The 22,303-nt window shown below is 43.0% G+C and overlaps 1 protein-coding gene across 9 annotated transcripts in view; it reads right to left on the reverse strand.

The window, feature by feature from the left end:
- Pex5l (peroxisomal biogenesis factor 5-like) overlaps window positions 1-21,419 on the reverse strand; it is a 195,377-nt gene extending 173,958 nt beyond the window's left edge. For 5 of the 9 annotated variants that reach the window (XM_006535508.2, XM_011249701.1, XM_011249697.3 and 2 more), the window contains exon 1: window positions 20,966-21,390. In XM_006535508.2, coding sequence (XP_006535571.1) covers window positions 20,966-20,986 — 21 coding nt within the window. In that variant the 5' untranslated portion in view covers window positions 20,987-21,390. Of the gene's footprint in view, window positions 1-20,965 lie in introns of all 9 variants that reach the window. The other 4 variants (XM_006535507.3, XM_006535506.4, NM_001163516.3 and 1 more) reach the window with 3 other exon arrangements.
- Window positions 21,420-22,303: the final 884 nt, after the last annotated feature.

The following is a 22,303-nucleotide window of genomic DNA, read 5'->3' on the forward strand; positions in this document are numbered from 1 at the left end:
GTTCCCAAATAAAGAAAAGATGCGTGAAAGCACATCAGCAAATGAATGAATGAATGTTTCCTTTTATACCAGAAGCATGACACAGATATTACTGAAAAACAGTTTGGGGTCACAGAAAGGGGTCAGGGTTCAGTATTTTAAGCAGTGCGGGTGGAGCATAGGAACTGGGTGAGCAGGTCCCATCCATCTAGGGAGATCTATCCCTCTCTGCCTACATTTCTCAGGTTTTTATTTCAGCACCCACAATTTGGAAATCAGACAAGCCTTCCTGGGAGTGTGGCCAGGAAGTAAATTGGATTTCAGCGATTCATATTTATTATAGCTATATCTTGTGTGAGGCTCTGTATGGGACGTATATATTACTCCCCTGTGAAGGTGGGTTCACAAGCCCTCAAGTCTGAGCTGTAGCTTCACGCAAGTAAAACAGCACAGGCTCTGCGTGACTACAGGTATGCGCTACACTAGCTGCTCTTACTGTTGCAAATTTCTCTGACTTGGTAAGTTACTCTTACACTGAATGGATTGGAACCATTCTCACTACTGTGTAGCTCACGTTAGATTATTCTTGAAGGTGGCATAGGGACACTAGGCCGGTACCATTATCCATCAACCGTTTCTGACTAAGGATGAACCTGATGGATTTGGCTTGTCCTCATTTGACCACATATGACTAATAAAACTGATATAGACTCAAGTTCAGTTAAAGACACTCTTGTGGCTGTGTTCTCACCTCTAAAGCTTCCTTTTGAATGGTTTGTTGTCAGCAGTATGCTTCTCCCAGCTGGGGACCGAGCAGTGGTTGCTATGCAAAGTGATGCACAGATTCACAGAAGGTATGAGGTACAGCATTCGGACAGCTCCCGGAAGCTGCCATCCAGGCCTGCTTATCATGTTTGGGGACATCCAGTTGCTACCTGGTCAAAGGTCTCGCCCTCCCACTGCCTCTTGAGTGGCTCTCTGGAGCTGTTGCAGATTGAGTCTGACCTTGTTTTCCAGTCTCTTGTGAATCAGGAATAATCGGGCTAGAGTTTAGGATTACTGTATTAAAGGCATCCTTGCAAACACAGAGGTCAGTATAGACCACGGGTCTTGCTCTCCAGCACAACAGGGGATGCCATTCAGCTCCGTCTACTGAGTCTATTCTATTCCCCCCCCCCCACACACACACACACGACAATGGGAAGAGAGTGGGGAGATGTGGAAGGGACAGGTTCCACACCATGTGGGCAAGCATCTGAGACTGTGGATGGGGCTGGGCCTATATCACAGAAGTCACTTGGGCTCTGGAGGGTTACAGTTGGTAATAGAGTCAGTCATTTGGATCTGAAGTCTCTACAGCTTACAGTATTTGTATAGCTTATAGGCATGTAAACACTGACTGAAAAGATGCACAAATTCTTCCCCTTATAATCAGACTTTTCTGTTTTCTCATAAGTCAAAGTTAGCCAAAAGCCCTCATAGCTTGGAGATACAAAACTATCTGGCTTTCAACACAGGTTCCTGGTTTTGCTAGAATCATACTGTCTGGTCCAAATGTCTGGGGGCATTTCTTGCTTTACATTTTTAATCAGGCAACATCAATGCCTTAGGTTGAAAGTACAAGTTTAAGTTCTAGTTTCCCATCCTCACTTTCCTCCTTTGTATTTTCTAAAGGAAGGCTATTCCCAGGCCTTTTCTGACACAGCTGCTTGTGAGAACTTTGGTTTCCTAGCTAGCTACGGGGGACATCCTTGGCTAGGGAAATTTAAATATGCCCTAAGACAACTAACTTATTTGGCTAGTTTGAGGGTGTAATTTTCATTTTCATTTTATTCTGACTGTTAAACCATGGGAAGTGGAGCTGTTTTCTTGAGAGCATTGTTTTTTGACGAGTCATCCCTGACAGAGGTGGATGGGTGTTTCTTACACTGGGGGAGCAGCAGTGAGCACCTTAGTAAATCCATGTTCTTGTTGTCAGCAGTGAGATATCCATGAAAGTGTTTGGAGAGTTCACACACTTCTGTTCTCCAGCATGAAAGGCTAGGGGAGGTAAGACACCCACCCAAAGTTACACCAGCAGAGAGGACTACAACCTATACTAATACCTCATTCCAACCTTCTCCATATGTCCCAAAGTCAGGGAGAAAAGAATTGAAGATTGTCTTTGCATCAAAGAATGCCAAGACTCTCAGAGTATTCTTGATGATTAAAATCTTGCGACTAATTGATAGAAAAATCCAAACAGCAAAACGGAGCAGAGATCAGTAGAACAGATGCACAGTTTGTTCAATGCTATGGTAAAAGGGATCAATAGTTTCCTACTAGAGGAATTCAACCCTCTCTGTTACAAGTGTATGATAAACTCTAGGCATCATTTAATGAAATAGGCCTTCTTTTATATTAAGTAGTATCTTAAATCCTAATTTAACACATTTAAGTTTGGAACACATAAATTACAATGTTGAGAGGGTATAATGCTTACTCATTTGTGGATGAGAAAACCAAGAATCACAACAAAGAGTGGTTTCCCACCAGCTTTGCAGGAGTGACCACCATTGAGAAGGGACCACCATTGAAAGGGACAACCAGCCAGTGAACAAGAGTGTACAGTTCTAGGGAACCAGCTCGTCTGCCTGCTGCCAAAGAGGAATGTTTGCTTTTTTGCACCTGCCATTTGTTTAAATCAAAAAGGAATCTGAATAGACTTTTAGGGATACCTAGTTTTAAAGGGTGTAGGACGTTTTTATAATAGTTTAATTATGTCTTCAAAGATGCCAGATAAAGTGCTTAATTTATATTTGTCTATGGGAATCTTTAGAAGTTTGAATCAAAGCAAGAAGATTAATAAAGGCTAATTATGAGATGAATTAGTTCCACAGTTAATTATTTAATCCAGCATGTACAATAGCTTTCCTTATCTGCAATTTTGCTTTCCTCGGTTTCAGTTGCCCATTGTCAACAACGGCCTAAATGGAAAATTCCAGAAACAGAAATGCACTTGATTTGAATGTCTATCCATTCTGAGTAGCATGATAAAATTTGATACCATCTGCCTCTGTTCACCCAACAAGTGAATCAGCCATTCACCCATCCAGCACACCCATGCTGGTTATGTGATATCTCACTTAGTCATTCGGCACTATGTCACAGGTTGGCATGTCACAAATGCCAGTGCAGGCTCCCATGGAGTCACTGTACCACCTGGACTCATCACAGGAAGACTGGCGAGTAGAATAGAAGAACACAGTGACTGCGTTCACTTTTATTACTGTTTTAAAATTGTATTATAGTTTTTTATTCATTATAGTTTTATTATAGTTTATTATATTAGAGTATTTTAGCAATTATAGTTTTATTATAGTTTTTGTTTTATTACAGTTTTATTACATTATTAGTTATTACTCATCTCTTGATGTGGCTGATTTTTAAGTTAGACTCTATTAAAGGTGTACAGGGAAGTATATTACACACACATATTTGGAGCGGGGAGAAATCTTGTTACTATTTCTGGTTTCAAGAATACTTGGAAGGTCTGTGAAATGAGTCCCCAGAAGATAGGAGAGGCACAGTGCATAGGAGAGGCTCATAGACCATGGGCAGACTCTGTGCGAGGCACTGGAGATAAAGCACACAGCCAAGGGAAACTACTCTGAGACAGCAGGGTGAGGGGCCAGTGACAGAGTTCCACCCAGGTTTGGAGCATTGTGAACACGGAGAATGGTGTGTAACCATACTTGGAGGCTCTGATGACTCATGCTAGGAAAAACATGTCTAGATGTTAATGGCTGACTGAGGATTAGTAGGGAGTGAGGGGATGGATGTTCTAGTCAGAGAGAACACCTTTAGGAAAGGCCAGAGGCATGGAAGCCCAGGTCCGGTGTAGAGGAGTCTATAAAACTTAGTAGTGCGTATGGTGCATTTGGGAACACCCCGGATGCTGGAACAGCAAGCCTTTGAGTCCTATCATCTCCACGCTACACCAAGTACACTTGCAGAGTGTTACTGAAGGTTTCCCAGGCTCAGTCTTTATGGCCTGATTCACTAAGACTGTGATAGGGTCTGATATCTGCACTTTTTTTTCCATTTTTTATTAGGTATTTAGCTCATTTACATTTCCAATGCTATACCAAAAGTCCCCCATACCCTCCCCCCCACTCCCCTACCCACCCACTCCCCCTTTTTGGCCCTGGCGTTCCCCTGTACTGGGGCATATAAAGTTTGTGTGTCCAATGGGCCTCTCTTTCCAGTGATGGCCGACTAGGCCATCTTTTGATACTTTTAACCTAAGACAATAGTGACGAGCACACCTGTGAAGATGGCTCTAAGACAATAGTGACGAGCACACCTGTGAAGATGGCTCTAAGACAATAGTGACAAGCACACCTGTGAAGATGGGCCGTGAAAGGACTCTAACAGAAGGGCAGTTGGAGCCAATTAACACTGTAGCAAAGAGGATAAACATATATACATATGTTCACCCCAGGTTGCAAAAGGACAGATTTAGAGCCTGTCTTTAGACTTCTTAGGTAAAGCTGATAAGTCTGGAATATTCTAAGTGGTGATGGTGAGGTGAGAGAGAAGCTGGGGCAAAAGGAGATGGAATGAGAGCATGACTGGGTTTAGATTAGACGTTGGAGCAGAAAGCAGGGAAGGACAGCTTTTGGGTCCAGAGCAGACATTGGTGCTACCACACAGTGCAGGACTGCAGGAGCGGCCACACCCTGGTGTCGGTAATGGATGCATAGTTGAACTTGAAACACATGGCAGTGGTTGAGACAGATACTGGTAGTTAGCTGGGGAATTCCTGTCTTCAGATAAACAATCAGTTTTTACATGAATGCTGAGTTAACTATTTAGTTTCATCTACAAAGAGCTTATCCATTTAAACATGTATTAAAACAACAACTATGTGCCGCATGAAAACAGTAAATTTTGTCAGATTCTGCACAGTGCAAAGCACTTGTATTTGCCTTTTTTAATGTAGAAGGCCAGAGCAAGCATTCTTTAACATAAAATAAAACATGCACATTTAACCCCATATTGATTTTTAAATCAGGGCATAATTAGACCAGATCACTAGATCTTTATTTATAAGTATTAATTTTAACAAAATTGGATATGAGAAAACCATACTCTTCATTTTGTTGATTTTGACTTTATATTGAGCTAGTGTTAACAGTATTACATCTGCTTTTATAATGTGAGCTATTGGTCTTTCCATTTCTAAATTAATTGGAAATTTTAAATGAATTTTAATAACGTAGGCAACAGTGGTTTTTTTTTAAATAGAATTGAATTCAAACTGAGATAGCTGAGAACTGAAGTCTCAGGTTTTCTTCACAGAAATCTTGTGCCCGCCCATTAGAAGTGGCCACTTTCAACAGTCCAGGCCCTTTCTGTATTCCTTCATGAAAGGGTGATTAAGAGCCTAAGAAATGAAGAGAACGCCTTTGAATAGTAGTGGCTATTTTTGACCATGAAGTCAGGCATTTAGGACAAGTTCGACAGAGGATGAAGTGCTAAGGTGTGGGGCATTTGGTAAAGTCTTGGCAGATCTGGTGTCTCGTGGGAACTGTGAGAAAAGGGGCTGGAAAGACGAGGCATTGAGAGCAGTGTAGTCTCATCCCCCTCACCCCTCTCAGGGGCTCCCACCCAACCACCCATAATTCTATTTCCAGGGGATCTGACAGCTTTTTCTGGACCCAGAGACACTGCAGTTATGTGAACAGATGACAGACAGACAGACAGACAATACATCCCTACACCTAGATAAAAATAAAATAAACTTTAAAAAATAGGATTGGGGCCTGATAAGAGGGGACTGCGGAACCCGGCTTCCCATTTTGTGAACTGGCTGTGAGCAGAGTGGCTCTGTTCTGCTCCGCACCTCGCTCAGGGGGTGATGCCTCTTACAGAACCCAAAGCAATGGCTGTCAAACCATGAACTGAAACTTCTATGACTAAGAGCCTAAATGAACCTTTTATATTTGTAGGTTGGTTACCTCAGGTATTTTACTACAGCACCAGGAAGCTAACACTTACTACATCATTATAAAATATTTTATATAAAAATTGTAAGTGACAGTGCATGCATTAGAATGTATTTGTGTATTAGAATTCAGGGATGAGGGGTATTTTGGCTTAGCTGATGCATACAACCCCAGACTCTTCCACATATGTAACACAGAGCGACAGAACCACAGTCTCAGAGCTTTGATTAAACCATGGCTTTACTATTATACTGGCCACCCAGGTCTTCTATGGGGGTTGATTCCTTACTAAGTGCTGATTGTCAGTTGACAGCATCTAGAACTACCTTGGAAGCAAGCCTCCCTGTATACCTGTGAGGGACCACTAGGTTAAGGTTTGCATCTGAGAATGTCGGGAAGAGATTATCTTGATTTGATTAATTTGTCTGGGAAGCCACATCTGTACTGTGGGTGGTCCCATTCCTTCGGTGGAGATCCTAGCGTATATAAAATGGAGAAATGGTGTGGATTATTAGATAGCAAGCATTCACTGCTCTTTGCTTTCTAACTGTGGATGCCATCTGACCATTTGTTTCAAGCCTCTGTTTTCATGACTCCGTTGCTGTAACCTTGAACTGTGGGCTGAAATAAATCCACCCTTCTTTAAATTGCTTTTGGTCAGAGTATTTTGTCAGCCATAGAGAAAAACCAAAACAAAAAGACAGGCGGCTTTCTGTAGAAAATGAGGGAAGGTTTTACAAGTGTCTGTTTGCTCCTAAGCAGGTACACTCTGTTGTATGCAAGGCTGCTGTCCAAGTGCCAGTTGTACCCAGGAGTGGCAGAGCTAGGTCACATAGCAGCTTGGTTTTCCTAGGACCATTCACGGTGAGTTCCTACCTGAGACTCCTGCGGGAGGCAGCATAGAGCTGTGTGCACATCAGTGTCTCCCCATTAACAGAGAAATAGGTAAACAATGAGGTTTATGTACACAAAAGGACCTATGTGTAACAATCAATGTAAGTATGTGTGCAACACTGTTTGATAAAACCAGCAATAAAAGAGAAGCAAAATGGAGCCACCATCAAAGGGAAAGAACTAGATACTCTAGACGTCAGAGAACTGAAAAGCATTATGGATTAGCATCTACCTTTGAATAAATGGTTGTACTTCCACTGTCCATTGCTATTACAATATCCCAGGAAACTTGCAAAATCCTTTTGTGGCTGTCAGTTCAGTCACTTTGTCATGGCTGAAGTACCAAAGTAGAGAAGGGGCCCTACTTTGCCACAAGATCTCTGGACACAGAACACAACCCTGGAAGCCTCAGATTTGTGTCCCCAGCTTTTAGTGAAGTGGTCAGACCCTGACCACTGGCTTCTCTTCAGCACTGCAACAATTAAATACCTCTCCCCTATGCCCCTCTCTAGTGATGACATTTTGTGGGATGCTTTCAAAAGTGACTATTGTTGCAGAGATATCAGAATTTGCCACAGCTGAGACTCTGCACTGGGGATAGACAGCTTTGTGGGAAAGTGCCTATGGTATTCTCATGCTGATAAAGACAAGTCTGGCAGGATCTTATCCCACAGCTCATTCTCTGAGGGATAAGGAGGGTTATAATCCTTGATTTCTATAGGAATTATCAACTATCTTGATGTTAGGATATGTTTAGAATTTATTTTCCAGAACATGGTTAATAGTAAAGGACAGTCTTTCCTGGCTGTGCAGATATACTGTCTGCAGGACAGAAATTTTCCATCCAAATGATTACTAACCACCAGCTGAGTCAGGAAGGAGGTGTCTAGAAAGGCAGAGGGATGGAGTCTAATTCCACAAAACTATGGCTGCTTAGAGATATCACCGGGACCCATTAGAAGGATCTATTGCACTTCTAAATCTGGAACAGCAGACTGTCCTGAGGCTTGAAAGAGGTTCAACCATTAAACTGCAGACTGCTTTGACAGTGAGTGTTGGTTAATTACAGGGGCAATCTAATTACAAGGTTCCTCCGTAATTGATTCCCTTTTCAAGAGTGTGGAAACTTCACTTGATATGCATTTGCTCTAAGAACTCTTGGGAATAGATCGGATCCTTGGGGCTGTGTGCATCTTGGAACTCAGGAGGCCATTCTGACAATATTCTGGAGTCCATATTAGAGGATTCTTCTTAATCAGCCTGCCTGCCTGCCTCCCTCCCCCCTCCCTCCCCCTCCCTCCCCCTCCCTCCCTCCTTCCCTTCCCTTCCTTCCTACCTTCCATTCATTTCTCAGTTCACCCATCTTTCCACACTCTACAGTAGTAATACACATGTGCACCACTAGCCTCTCAGGATGGAAAGGTATATTGAATATAATCACTGCCACAGGGGGGCACATAATAGTAGTTGGATAGAGTAAAACAATGCTTAAAAGTATATGCTAATTACTGTGTTAGTGAGGTGTATACAATGGGGAGGAAATGTGGGAGAGGACAGCCTTGAGTTTGCTTAGTAGGCAGGGGTGTGGACACATGAGAGAGAGAGAGAGAGAGAGAGAGAGAGAGAGAGAGAGAGAGAGAGAGAGAGAGAGAGACTGGCTGGGAGAGAGCACAAGAGAAATAGCAAAGAAGGGTAAATGGACAGTGCAGGGACCGAGGAACTACAAACTCCAGAACTGTGTGAGAACACCAACAATGGCTGCCATAGTGAACGACCTAGGACAGCAGGTACCACGGTTGCACTGCTTCTGCACATGGTGGATTTGACACTCTGCAAGCTCTATAAAGACTCTGGAGATAACATCCACTGAGCTATCACTATATGCTAAGCCTTTGGTAAAATAAGATCCCATCTACTCAAGTGGTCAAGGTGTGTGTGTGTGTGTGTGTGTGTGTGTGTGTGTGTGTGTGTGTGTATTTGTGCTTCCACACCACAGATGAGGACATGGAGGTTAGAGGACAGGAGTATTGACAATAAGGTCACAGACACTATGTGCTGACGTTATGCCCCTGTCTCGGGATTGTTTTTTTTCTAGGATGGAAGCTCTTTTGTTTTTGTTATCTCTGTAGTGAGTCTTTTTAAGTCAACTTGACACAAGCTAGAGTCATCAAAGGAAGCCCCAATTGAGAAAATTCTTCCATAATATTGGGCTGTAGGCAAGCCTGCAGGGCATTTTTAAATTAGTGCCTGATTAATTGGTGACTGTGGGGGGCACAGCCCATTGTGGGATGGTCTGCCATGGGGCCAGCAGTTATGATTTTATAAGAAAGCAGGCTGAGCAAGCCATGAGGAGCAAGCCAGGAAACAGTTCCCCTCCATGGCCTCCACATCACCTCCTCATTTGAGTTCCTGTCCTGACTTTCTTCAGTGATGGACTATGATGTGGAAGTGTATGCTAACTAGCTTTTGTCTATGTTGTTTCATAATAGCATTAGTAACCCTAAGACATTTTTCAAATATAAAAGAGATGTATGAAACGTGTCTCTAAATCCACTGGGGTTTCTGGAAGTGTATAGCTCAGTTGGTAGAAAGTGTACCTGCTAAGGATGAAGTCCTGGGTTCCATCCAGGCCCCTAGCATAGAATAAACCAATTGGTGGTGCATGTCTATGATCTAGGCACTGGAGAAGTGGAGGCAGGAGGACCAGGAATTCAAGATCATCCTCGGTTATACGGTAAGTTTGTCTGAGCCATTGAGTTCATCTATGTCCTCATTCATGAACGGGTGGAGTTGTGAACTTAGACTCTGAGGCCGCTGATACTTTGAGATTCCATTTTAATTAAATCTTTCCCCAGGCGTAAGAACACGTTTTTTTTGGGTCTTAAATAAATCTTCCTAACAACTCCCATAAGACACATTGTATCACTATTAAGGATTCTAGTGCACAGGGCATACTGACAGCCATCGTCTTCAGGGTGAACATAATGCTGTAATCTGCCCACATTTCCACATTCAATTCCAGCACACGGAGGGCAAGCATGTTCTTATCTTTAAGGTACATGACAAGCATTTTGATTCTGATTAATTACTGAGTTATTCACAGGGCTCTTTTCAATCTCTCAAAAGGAGTAGACATGGGCAGAAGACCGATGTTGATGAATGACAGCAGGGTCGTTTTCCTCTTCTTGGCTACATGATTTAATAAGCCAATGTACTCCAGTTGTGCCATACTCTCCAAGAGGTATGCGCCTAAGGAAAGAGCGATCGAGTGAGAACAGCCTGAAAGAGAACTGCTTGTCTTTAACTCTTTTTTTTTTTTTTTAATGATAGGGCAAGCTCTGAGAGAGTAAAAGAGCCATGCTAGAAGATAATTTAGCTATTCTTGGGATTCATGAATATCCACACCATTTGGTTTTCTTTTTTTTTTCTTTCCATTTTTTTATTAGGTATTTAGCTCATTTACATTTCCAATGCTATACCAAAAGTCCCCCATACCCACCCACCCCCACTCCCCTACCCGCCCACTCCCCCTTTTTGGCCCTGGCGTTCCCCTGTACTGGGGCATATAAAGTTTGCAAGTCCAATGGGCCTCTCTTTCCAGTGATGGCCGACTAGGCCATTTTTTGATACATATGCAGCTACGGTCAAGAGCTCCGGGGTACTGGTTAGTTCATAATGTTGATCCACCTATAGGGTTGCAGATCCCTTTAGCTCTTTAGGTACTTTCTCTAGCTCCTCCATTGGGAGCCCTGTGATCCATCCATTAGCTGACTGTGAGCATCCACTTGTCTTTAACTCTTACAACACAAGGCCAGCTGGACCGCAGTTAAGTCAGCAGAGAGCGAGGTATCCACCTTCTTTTCAAGAGAGCTCTTTATGTGTCTGGTTGTTTTTCCAGCGGTATCTATAATATGTGATAGGAGACGTTTCTTTCAAAATACTTTCCTGAATCCAAACTGTCTTTTATATTCGGAGACTGTCATTTGACTGAGTCTTGGCAGAAAGTAGGTAAGGTGATTTTCATGGTCTGCCCAGAAGCCAGGTATGGAGCTGCCTCTGAGCTTCACCTACCCTCCATTATCTCCCCAAGATCTGGCTACACAGAAGCTGCCACACAGTGTAGGGTCCATGCTGATGGTGAGGGCAGTGCTGAAGCTTCATCATGAAGCTTCTGTGGACAGCAGTAGTGCGAAGGCCATATCAGTGCCAGCAGAGGCAAGCTCTGGGGTGAAGACTGCACAGGCGCTCAGGTCAGCTTAATTGTGTCTGGTGTGTCTTCTTCTTATATAGTCCCTCTAGACTTAGCTTAGTTCCAGTAGCCTGTTAGGACCTCCAGTGTGCTTCTTTTTTTTTGCATTAAAAAAAAAAAACCCACAAACTTCTTTGTTTCAAATACCTAAGCCTACAAAAGCATCAAGAGGGTAGTTCAATGGATTCCCCCAGTGTCTTTTTCCTCATATTCATTGTTTGTTGAAATCATTTTTGTCTTTTCCTTTTCCGCCACAAGACCTCTCTCCACACATACAGTTTATTATCATTTCTAATTCAAACAAGAGGAGGTTACATATGCCACACCCTTGCTTACTCATCCCTACGGCAGCATGTATACTTTATGAAGAAGGGAACTCTTTTTGGAGTATTTTTTTTTATCACATATCATATGTGAGTTTCCCATGATATTTTCAGACATCATGACTTTTCATCACATTCACCCCGTTACCTTCTCTTCTCCTCCTCCCATTCCCATAGATCCCCTTCCTCTTCCCAACCTAATTTCATGTCTTATTATTTATTACTTCATTTATTTATTTGCTTGTTGTGTGATCCAATGAGTTCATTTAGGGTCACTTATGAACAAGGATATCCTTTTACACTCCCACATCGGTTCTCCAACTTGAGAAGTGTAACACCGACACAATACTAACTTGACTTCCGGTCTGTATTCAAACTTTGCTAGTCACATCCCTCAGTAGTGTTCCTAGCAATGGTCATTTTCCAACAAAGGTCTATTTTAGTACCATGCAGTGCATGTATTTGTCTTAACTCTTTTGTCTCCTAGTAATTTGTATTGACTTCTCTTCTTCTCCTCTTTGTATGATATTGGTATTTTTGGAAACGCAACATCTCATTATTTTATAGAACTTCATTTGTTTTAGTTTGCCTGAGTTCCTTGTGATTAAACTCTACAGTGATTTCAGTACAAATCTTACTGGGGAAGCACATCCAGGGGCTCAGATGACTACATGATTCTTCCTGACACTGGATTTTATTGCTTAGTCATGGTGTTTCTTCATTTAGCCATTCAAAAGTGAGCTTTTTCTTTTTTCTTTTGGAACTTGAAGGTGATGCTTGGTATTGCAAACCTGTCTTCTTTCTAATCAAATATCATTAGGGCTTTTTTATTTTTTGGGGGGGTCTTATAAGCTCAGGTTACCGTTGAACTTGAGACGTAGACAAAGATGACCTTGAACTCCTGATTCCCCTGCCCCGACTTCTTGAGTGCTGACTTCCAGTGTCACCACTAGCCCTGACTTTCGTGGACCATTCTTGTGAGTCAGATGACAGTAAAGCATGGTGGCCTTTCATGTATATCATGTTCTCCATGCTTGCTAATTGTTTCAATTAAAGTGTGCTCTCATCTGCTGTATGGGATAGAGCTTGTTTCAGTTGCTTACGTTTAAGGACCTGGTCGAGCACGTTTAGGGAACTAAGAAGAATGCTGAGAACCTGTTAAACTATTGCTCTCAAATATTCCATCAAGTTAGTTCGAAGAACATAGGGCCAAACAGCATCAGGACAAGAAGTAACATAACTTCTCAAGTTAGCTCCCTCCACTCTGACAACACGTTCCAGGCCAGACCTTCTGCTGCTGCCAGCCAAACGACTGCTAAAATGGGCCATGTAAATATCAAATAGTTATAGCACAGCTGAAAATCGGGGAAAATGTCAGCTTTGGTGACTGAGTGCCAAACACCTGGCTCTTTGGAAACATCTCCTGCTTTATTGCAATGTTTACTTTTCATTTAGCTTGTTTGATGTTGTAAATGTCAAAATAAGAATAAAGGTGCAATGGAAATAAAATATCAAAGAAAGGCAGACTTCATCCCAATATTGGCTCTGTCAACTAAACAATATGGCACTTCAGGGAAAATTAAATAATTTTTTTTTTCTGGTCCCAAGTTTCCCATTTGTGAAATGAGATGGTCGAGGTTTAGACAGGTTTTAAAACTAAGGATCCATTGACCTGAAAACTAATCAGCACTTTTTTTTTTTGAAACACAAAAACTTTTCACCTAGAATGTTCTATTCAGCACATTTGGATCCAAGATTATTTTGGAATAGAGCAAACACCAGTAAAATGGCCCTGAGCCTTCAGAGAATAGAAACATCAGTTCGATTTAGCGTAAAGCTGCTCAAACGGTTTCAGGCTATCGGAATGGCTGTCTCTCCCGAGAGAGAAGCAATCTTGCACGGCTTGGTATGGCCAGACCCAGAGCAATGTGTCTCATTTGGACAGTCAGACTATCAGGGAGCCATTAAAACAACAGCGACGTCCTTAGGAAACACAGTCGAGTGTAATGGACTGTTTATCTTGAGCAAGAAAAGGTTTCAATGAACGAAGACATAATAGTCTTTCAAAACCAGGAAGGTCATTTTATTTAGGTGGAACATCGCAGCGTTGACTCATCTCTCCCATAGGGAAACTACAGCTCACTTTGTACCTGTTCTACCATCAAGGCAGTGAAGGTGTCCATATAACTAAGCATTCTGTGCACATGCAGTTGTGATCACTGCTCTTGCCTGCTGCTTTTTCAGGGACCTCGTCATGCTTCTATGACATCAGAAAGCTACTCGAGAATTAAGTGTTTGTAGAGGTTCAATGATAAGAAAGGGCTCTGCTCTCCATGCAGAGGTTCTGCACATCAGTACTTCTTAATTCTTGATGTGCATATTAGTCTTAATGCCTGGCTCTGCAGATTCTGCAGTCCCAACAAGCCTGCCACCATTTTGGTGGTTCAAGTGTCACATAGCTACGAGATTTTAGAACCTGACTCCCAAACACTATTAACACCCATTTACAAGGATATACCACACAGTTATGGTAGCCTTATTTTCTCATGAAGTTTTCATTTTTCCTCCCACTACATATGGAGATTAATACGTTCCAATCGGCAACTATTTATTCACACTCTGTGTTGATCTTATCGGTCTTGGTCTGATGGTTGCCTACCAATTACCCAGTGATAGGGCAATATTTCCCTGGCAAGTATTGGATTCGCTTATCATAGATTGTTTCATCAGTTTACTGCACTGGTTAGCTTTTGTCTGTCTGTCTGTCTGTCTGTTTATTTTGAGACACGGAGGTATGCACACATACACAGATACTGACTCACACAGACACACACAGACACAGACTCACACAGACACACACACACACACACACACACACACACACACACACAGAGGCACATGCTCATGGTGGTATAGACTTTGTCAGGATGGTTCTCACTGCATTTCTTCTACAAGCTGTCCTGGTTTAGTAGTAAGGGGTTTGTGTGTGCACAGGCGCTGCCTCTGCTTTCTCTGCATTTGGTTTCACAAATCTCAAGCCATCCTCTTGCCAACCAGGGTTTGCTGTGTGGTGCCTTTCTACTGTTTATCCCTTAAGGAAATGTCACCTCCTCCTGCAACGGTGCCAGTGTTGCACTCAGAACCCTGTGGAGTGGAGTGATACAATTTTATGGAAATACTTCTTACATTCAAAGTGAATAAACATTTGCTGGGCACCACAGACAAATTAATAAAATTCCTCAAGACCAGTTGAGATGTCACCTGCTGTCCTACTGTGCACACTCAGGGTGTTGGTTAAACCTGCCTTTAAGAGAACAGTGCTACAAACAACCCTACTTGACTTGGACTTCCCATGTAATCAGCTTTTACAGTCTAAGCTAACGCTTAGCTTTAATCTTCAGTGATGTACCTCCCATGACCCTGACCCAGAATAACACACATGTGCATTTGTGTGTTGTGGTAATCATTTGTTCAAAGCGGCTAACAAGTTGGGAGAAACCTTATACAATAAAAACCCACTATAAAAGTTGGAAGCAACCTACTGACAGCTTGTTTGCTGTACTAAGTGACTGCTTTGAGGTCAGTTGCGGTCAGTTAGAGTCAGTGACTTAATCCCTTGTAAAACACCATTAATAATTTCTGTAAAGAATGCTCATTCCTTTCCCATACAATGCTTTCTGTGTTGTTCAATTAAATACAGAGCAGAGCCCTTTGTCATGGACACCACAACAGGGGTAGACACAGACCAATAACCACGAACTACAGACAAATGACACACAGAGAGAAGCGGAGAATTCATCATCAAACTAATCCTAGAGGAAGTCTGTGATTTCACTGCTAAATGTGATGCCCGTGTGGTTTTATGCCTCTGATGTTACCTTTAGTGCCTTTAACCAATGCAAGAGAGGATGGTTCTATTCCTTTCCTAAACAGCAGCCTGCAAGTCATTACACAGTCATTGTGGCCTCCTGAGATTTTACATTGCAAGCAAAACATTGCATGTCCTTTAACCGTTACTTGAATGGCAGATTTTTGAACTTGTATACTATACCAGTTGCTTTAAGAGTCACATGGCTTTGAAGAGGTTCATAGGAGTGGGAATTCCACATCTACCACCCTAGGTAGATTGCTGCCATCAGAACAGCAGTAACTCTCTCTTGGTATCTATGATTCACAGATCACCAGATGGTATTCTTTGAGGGAGAGAAAATGCTGCTACACCAAGCCTCAATTCCTGGGCTTGCCTTGGTTTACAGAGGTTCACTCACATGGATGGGGGCTTGGAGATTTGACCATGTATCTACCCCAATGCTAGCTATCCAGCCTGACTCTTGTCCATTCAAGTGCAGCACTGCTGATAGACATTTGCACATCTTTCTTGACAAGACAGTATGTAAACAGTCTCTTCCTAGCTCAATGTACCCCCACTATATATATATATATATTATATATATATAATGCTTATATAATAGTGATCTCCTAAAAGAAAAATAAAAAACATAAAGACAACCTGTTTACTGAAATGTCACATGAAGTGTGACACTGGTCATCTATCTAATGGAATTTAAATAAGAGTACGTTGGCTCCCAATAATAATCTGCCAATGCGTTACACTTAGACTCTACAGGATAGCATTGGCAGCATGTTATATTATAGCTCAAGTTCTGAAAATTCAGTAATTGTTTTAGTAATGAACCGAGAAGGTATTAACTGTTTTCCTGCTTATATTCGGCATAACACACTAATGCAATACATAACGCATAATCATTTCCATTTGGTATACTTATGGAAGGATACGGCATGGGTGTGGAGAGGCAGAAAGGAGGAAGGCAGAGTGAAGGTAGCCACCTTTGAAAGAGTGTTTCCTCTTGTTCTGGTCTTATCAAAATAACTTTGTCATTTATAAATCCTGACTCAATAGAAAAAAAAAGAAAAAGAAAAAAAAAAAAAAGAAAAATAAACCAAACCAAACCAAAACTCAGCACATTGATGCTTCAGAAACCCAATGACCTTTGTTCTCTATTAGTCTACTTGATTTTTTAAAAACAGTTTTTGTTGTATAGCTCAGGCTGATCTTGAATTCGCAATGCTCTTCCCAGCCCTGACCGATTGCTGGAATTATAGGCACGTGCCAGCACACCTGAAAATATACTTGAAATCACGCCATTATTTTTGCCAAAATTCCACTGGACTTAGGTGGCTCAGTGAGAGGACATAGGATGGAGGTTTACCTGGATGCTCACTGCAAGAGAGGTATTCCATTAACAATTGCGTCAGCAAGTCAATTCAGAGCTATGAGCCCTTGAGACAGCTCTAGCTAAGACATTGTTCTAAAAGTGTGATCTCAACAAAAAGAAAGAAACCCCAAACCAAACCAGCCAAACAAACCAAACAGCCTGCCAGATGTTCTCTCTGCATGGTATACCGCATCTTAATGCTTCAAGGGTGGCAGAGGTGATGTAGAAATTCTGGATTCTAAAATCAGCGATCTCTGTCTGAATGTTTTTTTTCATCAGTACATTAAAAATTTCTTAGAGTCGAACCATATACATGCTGGAATTTGTAGTTCCAAACACCGGCTTTTAGGAAGAATTTTATAAACCATGAACAAAGTCCATAGAGCTGATAATAGGGTTTTTAGAGTGTCTACTGTTAGCTGATGCTTGAGAAATGAAATTTTCAGCTTAATCAGATATTCCACAACACTAAACTACAACTATTAGAAACAGTGCTAAATGCTCAGTGTCAGCCCATACCAAGTGTAACTGCCTTCGAATACACAAAAAGGCACTTCCGAATCTCTATGATTTCCCTGCAATTTTGAGCATGAGCTTAAAATTGGATATGGATTTTCTTCAGTGGTGTTGTAGTTAATAGTGAAGACAATGAACTCATCATAAAGCTGCCGGTTAATACTCACAGGAAGGCACTACTGGGAAGAGAAGCACAAGCCACTTAACCTAGGTACAAGAAGCAGTGGCAAGGGATGTAGCCACCCTTGACCAAGACAACAAAACCAACCCAGCCGGGTCTGGTTCACCCTGTCTAAAATATCATACCCTGTTTTTGCTCAAACACCAATGGCTCAAATACTCTTAGGAAGAGTGTGTGGAGGGTCAGCAGCTGATGACTTAGCAAAGGGTTGTTAAAAAAAAAAGGGTGCAGGGCAAAAAGGTACCATGTTGGGGCGGGTGGTAGAAAAGGCATCTGCTGGAGAACTAGAGGCACCAGCATAACACCAGCACCTTGCTGGGGGTCTCCGCATGGATGCTGAAAGCTTCCACAGCCCACGTTGGCAACTCCTTAGTGCATGGTATAGACAAAATCTAAATAGACTTCCAGTGTTTGGGTCTAATACATTAACATGATTTATCTACCTAAACAGGTCCCCTTTGTGAAAAATTTTTAGGAAAAGCTCGGGTAAAATTGTAAATAAAATAAAACTCAAATCCATTATTTTGTTGGGACAACAAAATGCTGGCTTTGAAAGTGGCTAACAATTTTTATGGTATACATGTTCTCTAGTTTATGTGCCGTGAAGCAGAAATAAGCACAAAATCTGTGAATGTCTGTGATGAAGATCAGTTATCATCACAAATATGTTGTTTTCAGTCTGATTTCCTTCTGAGAAAAGTTTTTTTTTTTTTTAATAACAAAAGAAGAAGTTATCACTCACTCTTCATTCCCAAGAAAAGCATCTGAGTTGAAGATATAAGTTACAGAGGCACAGAGACACTGGTGGGATGAAGCTTATGGGACGCTTATCAGCACTAGACTGCCTTGTCACATCTGATGCTGAAGTATAGTTAATCGATCCCTTTGTGAAAATCGAGAAGGAAGTGAGCCTAAACCTACCACTAACAAGAGCCATCTTTGCTTAAGTTACTGGGGTAATCAATTCCCTCTGGTTAGCCAGTGGAAAACAACTGGACTCCAGGGAACAATGCAACTCCTTCGCCCGAGAAACACACACACACACACACACACACACACACACACACACACACACGACAATGACTATGAAACCAAGAATATGTTCCTTCCTGCAGTCTGTCCGTCTGGAGATGTCACTTTTCATCTTGTAGTGAAGGATCAGAACGAGCCAAATGAATGTTGTTAAAAGGTTGTGAGTGAAGCTTCTACCACAAGTAGAGCAGTTTGCCTTCTGAGTCAGGCCCAAGAATCCACTTGCAGAAGCAATAAGTTGCAAACACAAAGGCTCTGCAGGAGTTTTAATTGGACTATTTTTAAGGCTTCATGTGAACAGCCCCCAACTCCAGATTGTTATTTACAAAGCACTTTAAAAAAAATCTTGATCACAGAAAAGAGAAGATTTCGAAGGCATAGGAAATGATCTCAAAGGTTTTCTGTTTTATACCTGCCTTAATACAGATAATTCATATTAGCCTTTCCAATGAGCCCAAAGCTAGAAGCAGCCTCAGTCAATATGCATGCTCCTGGTCTATGCTATAAAGAATGTGCTGGGATTTTAACTGAAAATATTTATGTTGTTTGCACTGTGTTTGTTCATGTGTGTGACTAGAGTCAGGTACACACAGGATGCAGTTAAACCTTTTAAGAATGGCTATTCTTTAAGTATACCAGTACTCTGGAGGGTCTTTCTACAAGCTAAATGACAGTGTTGGGGGAAGAGAGTGGGTTTTTAATAATGTAACCAAAGACATATATCATGAATCAGGTTGTCAGAAGTGATTTAAGGATAAACAGAATTCCCATTCAGATGGTGTCTGGAATTTTATGTTCATCATAACGGTCAGGAGTGAGGGGGAAGGCTCTGTGCTCTGGAACTTTGGCAGGAATGCTGACCATAGCTTTTGCTTTATAATGTTTTCAAGTTAGGTTTGGCAAAAGAGATATGTGAGCTTTGCTGCAAGCCCTGGTGTGCTGTCCCAGGAGCACACGTCACAGCTGGAACAAATGGACAGTCTTATAGTCACATTTTGTCTCATCTTCCAAAGTGAAATCAAGCCTTCAGAGACTATTCTAGACCATCTAAGTTTCCACAGCATTCTTTCTTAAAATATTCTGAAAATTCAGTTAAAATTATTTTGGAGGGTGTGTCAATTCACCAGATTGTTTATTCAGTTTTGCATTCCCAAGAACATATTTTGGGGAAAAAAAAAACCACAAAAATCCCCAAAACAAAACATCATGGAAAGTTTTTAATAATTTGTATTAGGTATTCAACTATGAATTCTGTGTATATGAGAAAGGTTCCAAGGGCTGAGTCTATTTATTCAAATGTTTCTCTTTTCTCTTTGTGAAGAGACTATTTAATAATGAATACAGAGAATGAAAGTTTAAATATCATTCCTGGGTGAAAATAAAGCATCCAATTAAATCAGTCCTTTGCTGGCTTTATTTTTTTCAGTAGTGGGAGAGTGCCTTTGATTTTAAACTTTCAAGACAGGCAGACTGTATTTGCTACATATTTTAAAAATTATACTAGTCATTATCTGTCAAATGTGACATAATCCTATTAATGACTTTCAAAACAGGATGATGTCAGTGACGGGGCTATGCTGTTGGAATTCTACTCGGGTGATTCTGAATTCTTAACAAACTTAAGATACAATCAGTAATATGCTTTAGATAAGGTACAATTAGTGCTGTACATGATCGTTTAAAGGAATTTCCCCAAGACCTGGAAATTAAATATTAAGTCATGCACGCAGCAGAGTATTTGTTATGTCTTAAGGAGTCTAAAAGATACTGGAGCGGCATCTTAGGCACTCACAGAAACACAACTGATGGATGCCAGGTGTAGGGGACACAGCCTATGAGGACTGCTAGCTGAGAGTCTTTGGAAAGGAAGCCCCAGGGAAAAACATATCAAGGGGTTGGGAAGGAGCTCCGCGCACACTTTAGAACGCTGAGTTCGTGTTTGGGTTATCTTTCCACCACTCCGCTGCATAATTTTATCATGAGGAAGATTCAACCTCGTGCATGAAAACTAAAATCAAGGTTAAAGTAATCTTCCAGCTGAGTACTGCGCTGGCATCTGAAAAAAACCCCTCCTGAGAACACGCTCCGCTGTGACTACTGGGACAGGTGACGATGTCCCGTCACCTGAAGGGGGAAATACATCACGGAACATTTAAAAAATAGTGCTTTCCCGGAACACCGCGACAGCGGCTAAGTGCTGGGACTGTGGAGCGCCCTGTGCAGGCGGGAGAGGCGGCAAGTCTGGCTGATGTTTGCCCTTCAGCTGACATACGTGCGAGGTGCAGCGGTAGGATTGCTAGGAAACATGGTCACCTCCTCTGCTAGGATCCCGGAGCCGGCTTAAAGGCACAGGCTCAAGACTGCCCAGAAAGCAAACTTCCCCGCACAAGTTCCCAGTCTTTCCTCCCCATCCCACCCTGGGACACTGTCCAGTGTTACCGGGGGACATAAATGCCTGGGTCATGGTGCCCCAGTCACTTGTTGAGTTGGGCGAGGGCATCTCTGGACCCAGGAACTTGGGGAGCACTGGGTGTTCAATCGACCCGCTGAGGGAGGTCTCTTACCTGCATGTGTCCCTGGTACATTCTGCTCCGGCGTCCTCAGGGCACCCGAGGCTGATGGCTGCTCTCCCGAGCTAGCTCGTAGAGAGTTGCGGGTCGGGCAGCGCGGCGCGGGCTCTCCGCGGGGCGCCCGGGCTACGGGCTACAGGACGCCGGCGGGCGAGAGGGCGGCTGGGCGAGCGGCGCGCTGCGGAGCTGTCCTCCACGCGGGTGCTGAGCGCGCGCGGGCACGGGGACGCGGGGCCGGGCTCTCCGCGGGCGCAGTGCCGCTCGCCGCGCCTCTCCAACTCGCCGGTCCTGTGCCCCACTCTCCTCGCCGCTCACGAGGCTGCAGCGTCCCCTCCCGCCTCCGTCCGGACGCCAGCCCGCGCCAGCCGCCGCCGCAGCTGCCGAGCGCAGGGCGCGCGCCGCCCTCCGGGCCGCGTCGCCGCCGAGAGCCGCTGGCCCGGCGCGCGCGCTCTCGCGGAGCCGGGGGCGGGAGGGCGGCTCCAGCGAGCGCGCTCCCGGACGGTGCTCCGCTTGCTCTCCCTGGTGGTTCAGAGGAGTAGTAGATCCTGAGAGCTGTCCAGGCCTGGAACCGCGGACTTTTAGATGCAGTGTTGGCGACTCCGAGGCAGGGGACTGACCACCAATGGGAAGTAAAGTGGGAGAGAAAAAGGTAGTCTTTCTCCAGAGGTGAATCCTGACAGAGCGTGTGTCCTGCATAGGCCATGTCTGGGCTTTAGAAGAGTTTTGTTAAGCTGATTGATTGAGCTCCAAGGAGTTACCTACGCATCCCACTTTCAGCGAACTCTGATCATACTACTTAAAAATCACACACTTTCTCTCCAGCATTAAAAGCACTCTGACTCTTGTGTAGTTGTTGTCTATCTCCTTTGATGTTACTTTCATGACATCAGGAATCTCTGTGCACTAGCATATCCCAGCACAGCATAGTCCTGGCAGGTGGTAGGTACCCAACAAATATTTGCTGAAGGAGTGACCTGTTCCATATATTGAAATACGTAGGCGGAGTGTTTAAATAGGTCCCGAGTTGAAAAGACTGTGTAGTATGTGTGTCCTCCTGCACTCACATCCTAGCAGCAACGTAGGTGGGTAGAGAGCCCCAACTTCTCGGTTAAGTTATGGATCTCAGTGTATTAGTGTGTTGTAATAGACTTTCCATGAACCTAGAAGCACAAGAATAGAAACTCCCTAGGATTTGTGTCCCTATGGCTCTGTGACCAGGGAAACTTTACAGTGTTTGGAGTGCGGGCCCTAGGGAGGTGGGCAGGGTAAGGGGTCTATTCATAGGAAGGTCACTTCTCAGCCTTAGCTTTCATATTGCCTGGGGAACCACGG

The sequence above is a fragment of the Mus musculus genome, chromosome 3 (assembly GCF_000001635.26).
Source record: "Mus musculus strain C57BL/6J chromosome 3, GRCm38.p6 C57BL/6J".
NCBI lineage: Eukaryota > Metazoa > Chordata > Mammalia > Rodentia > Muridae > Mus > Mus musculus.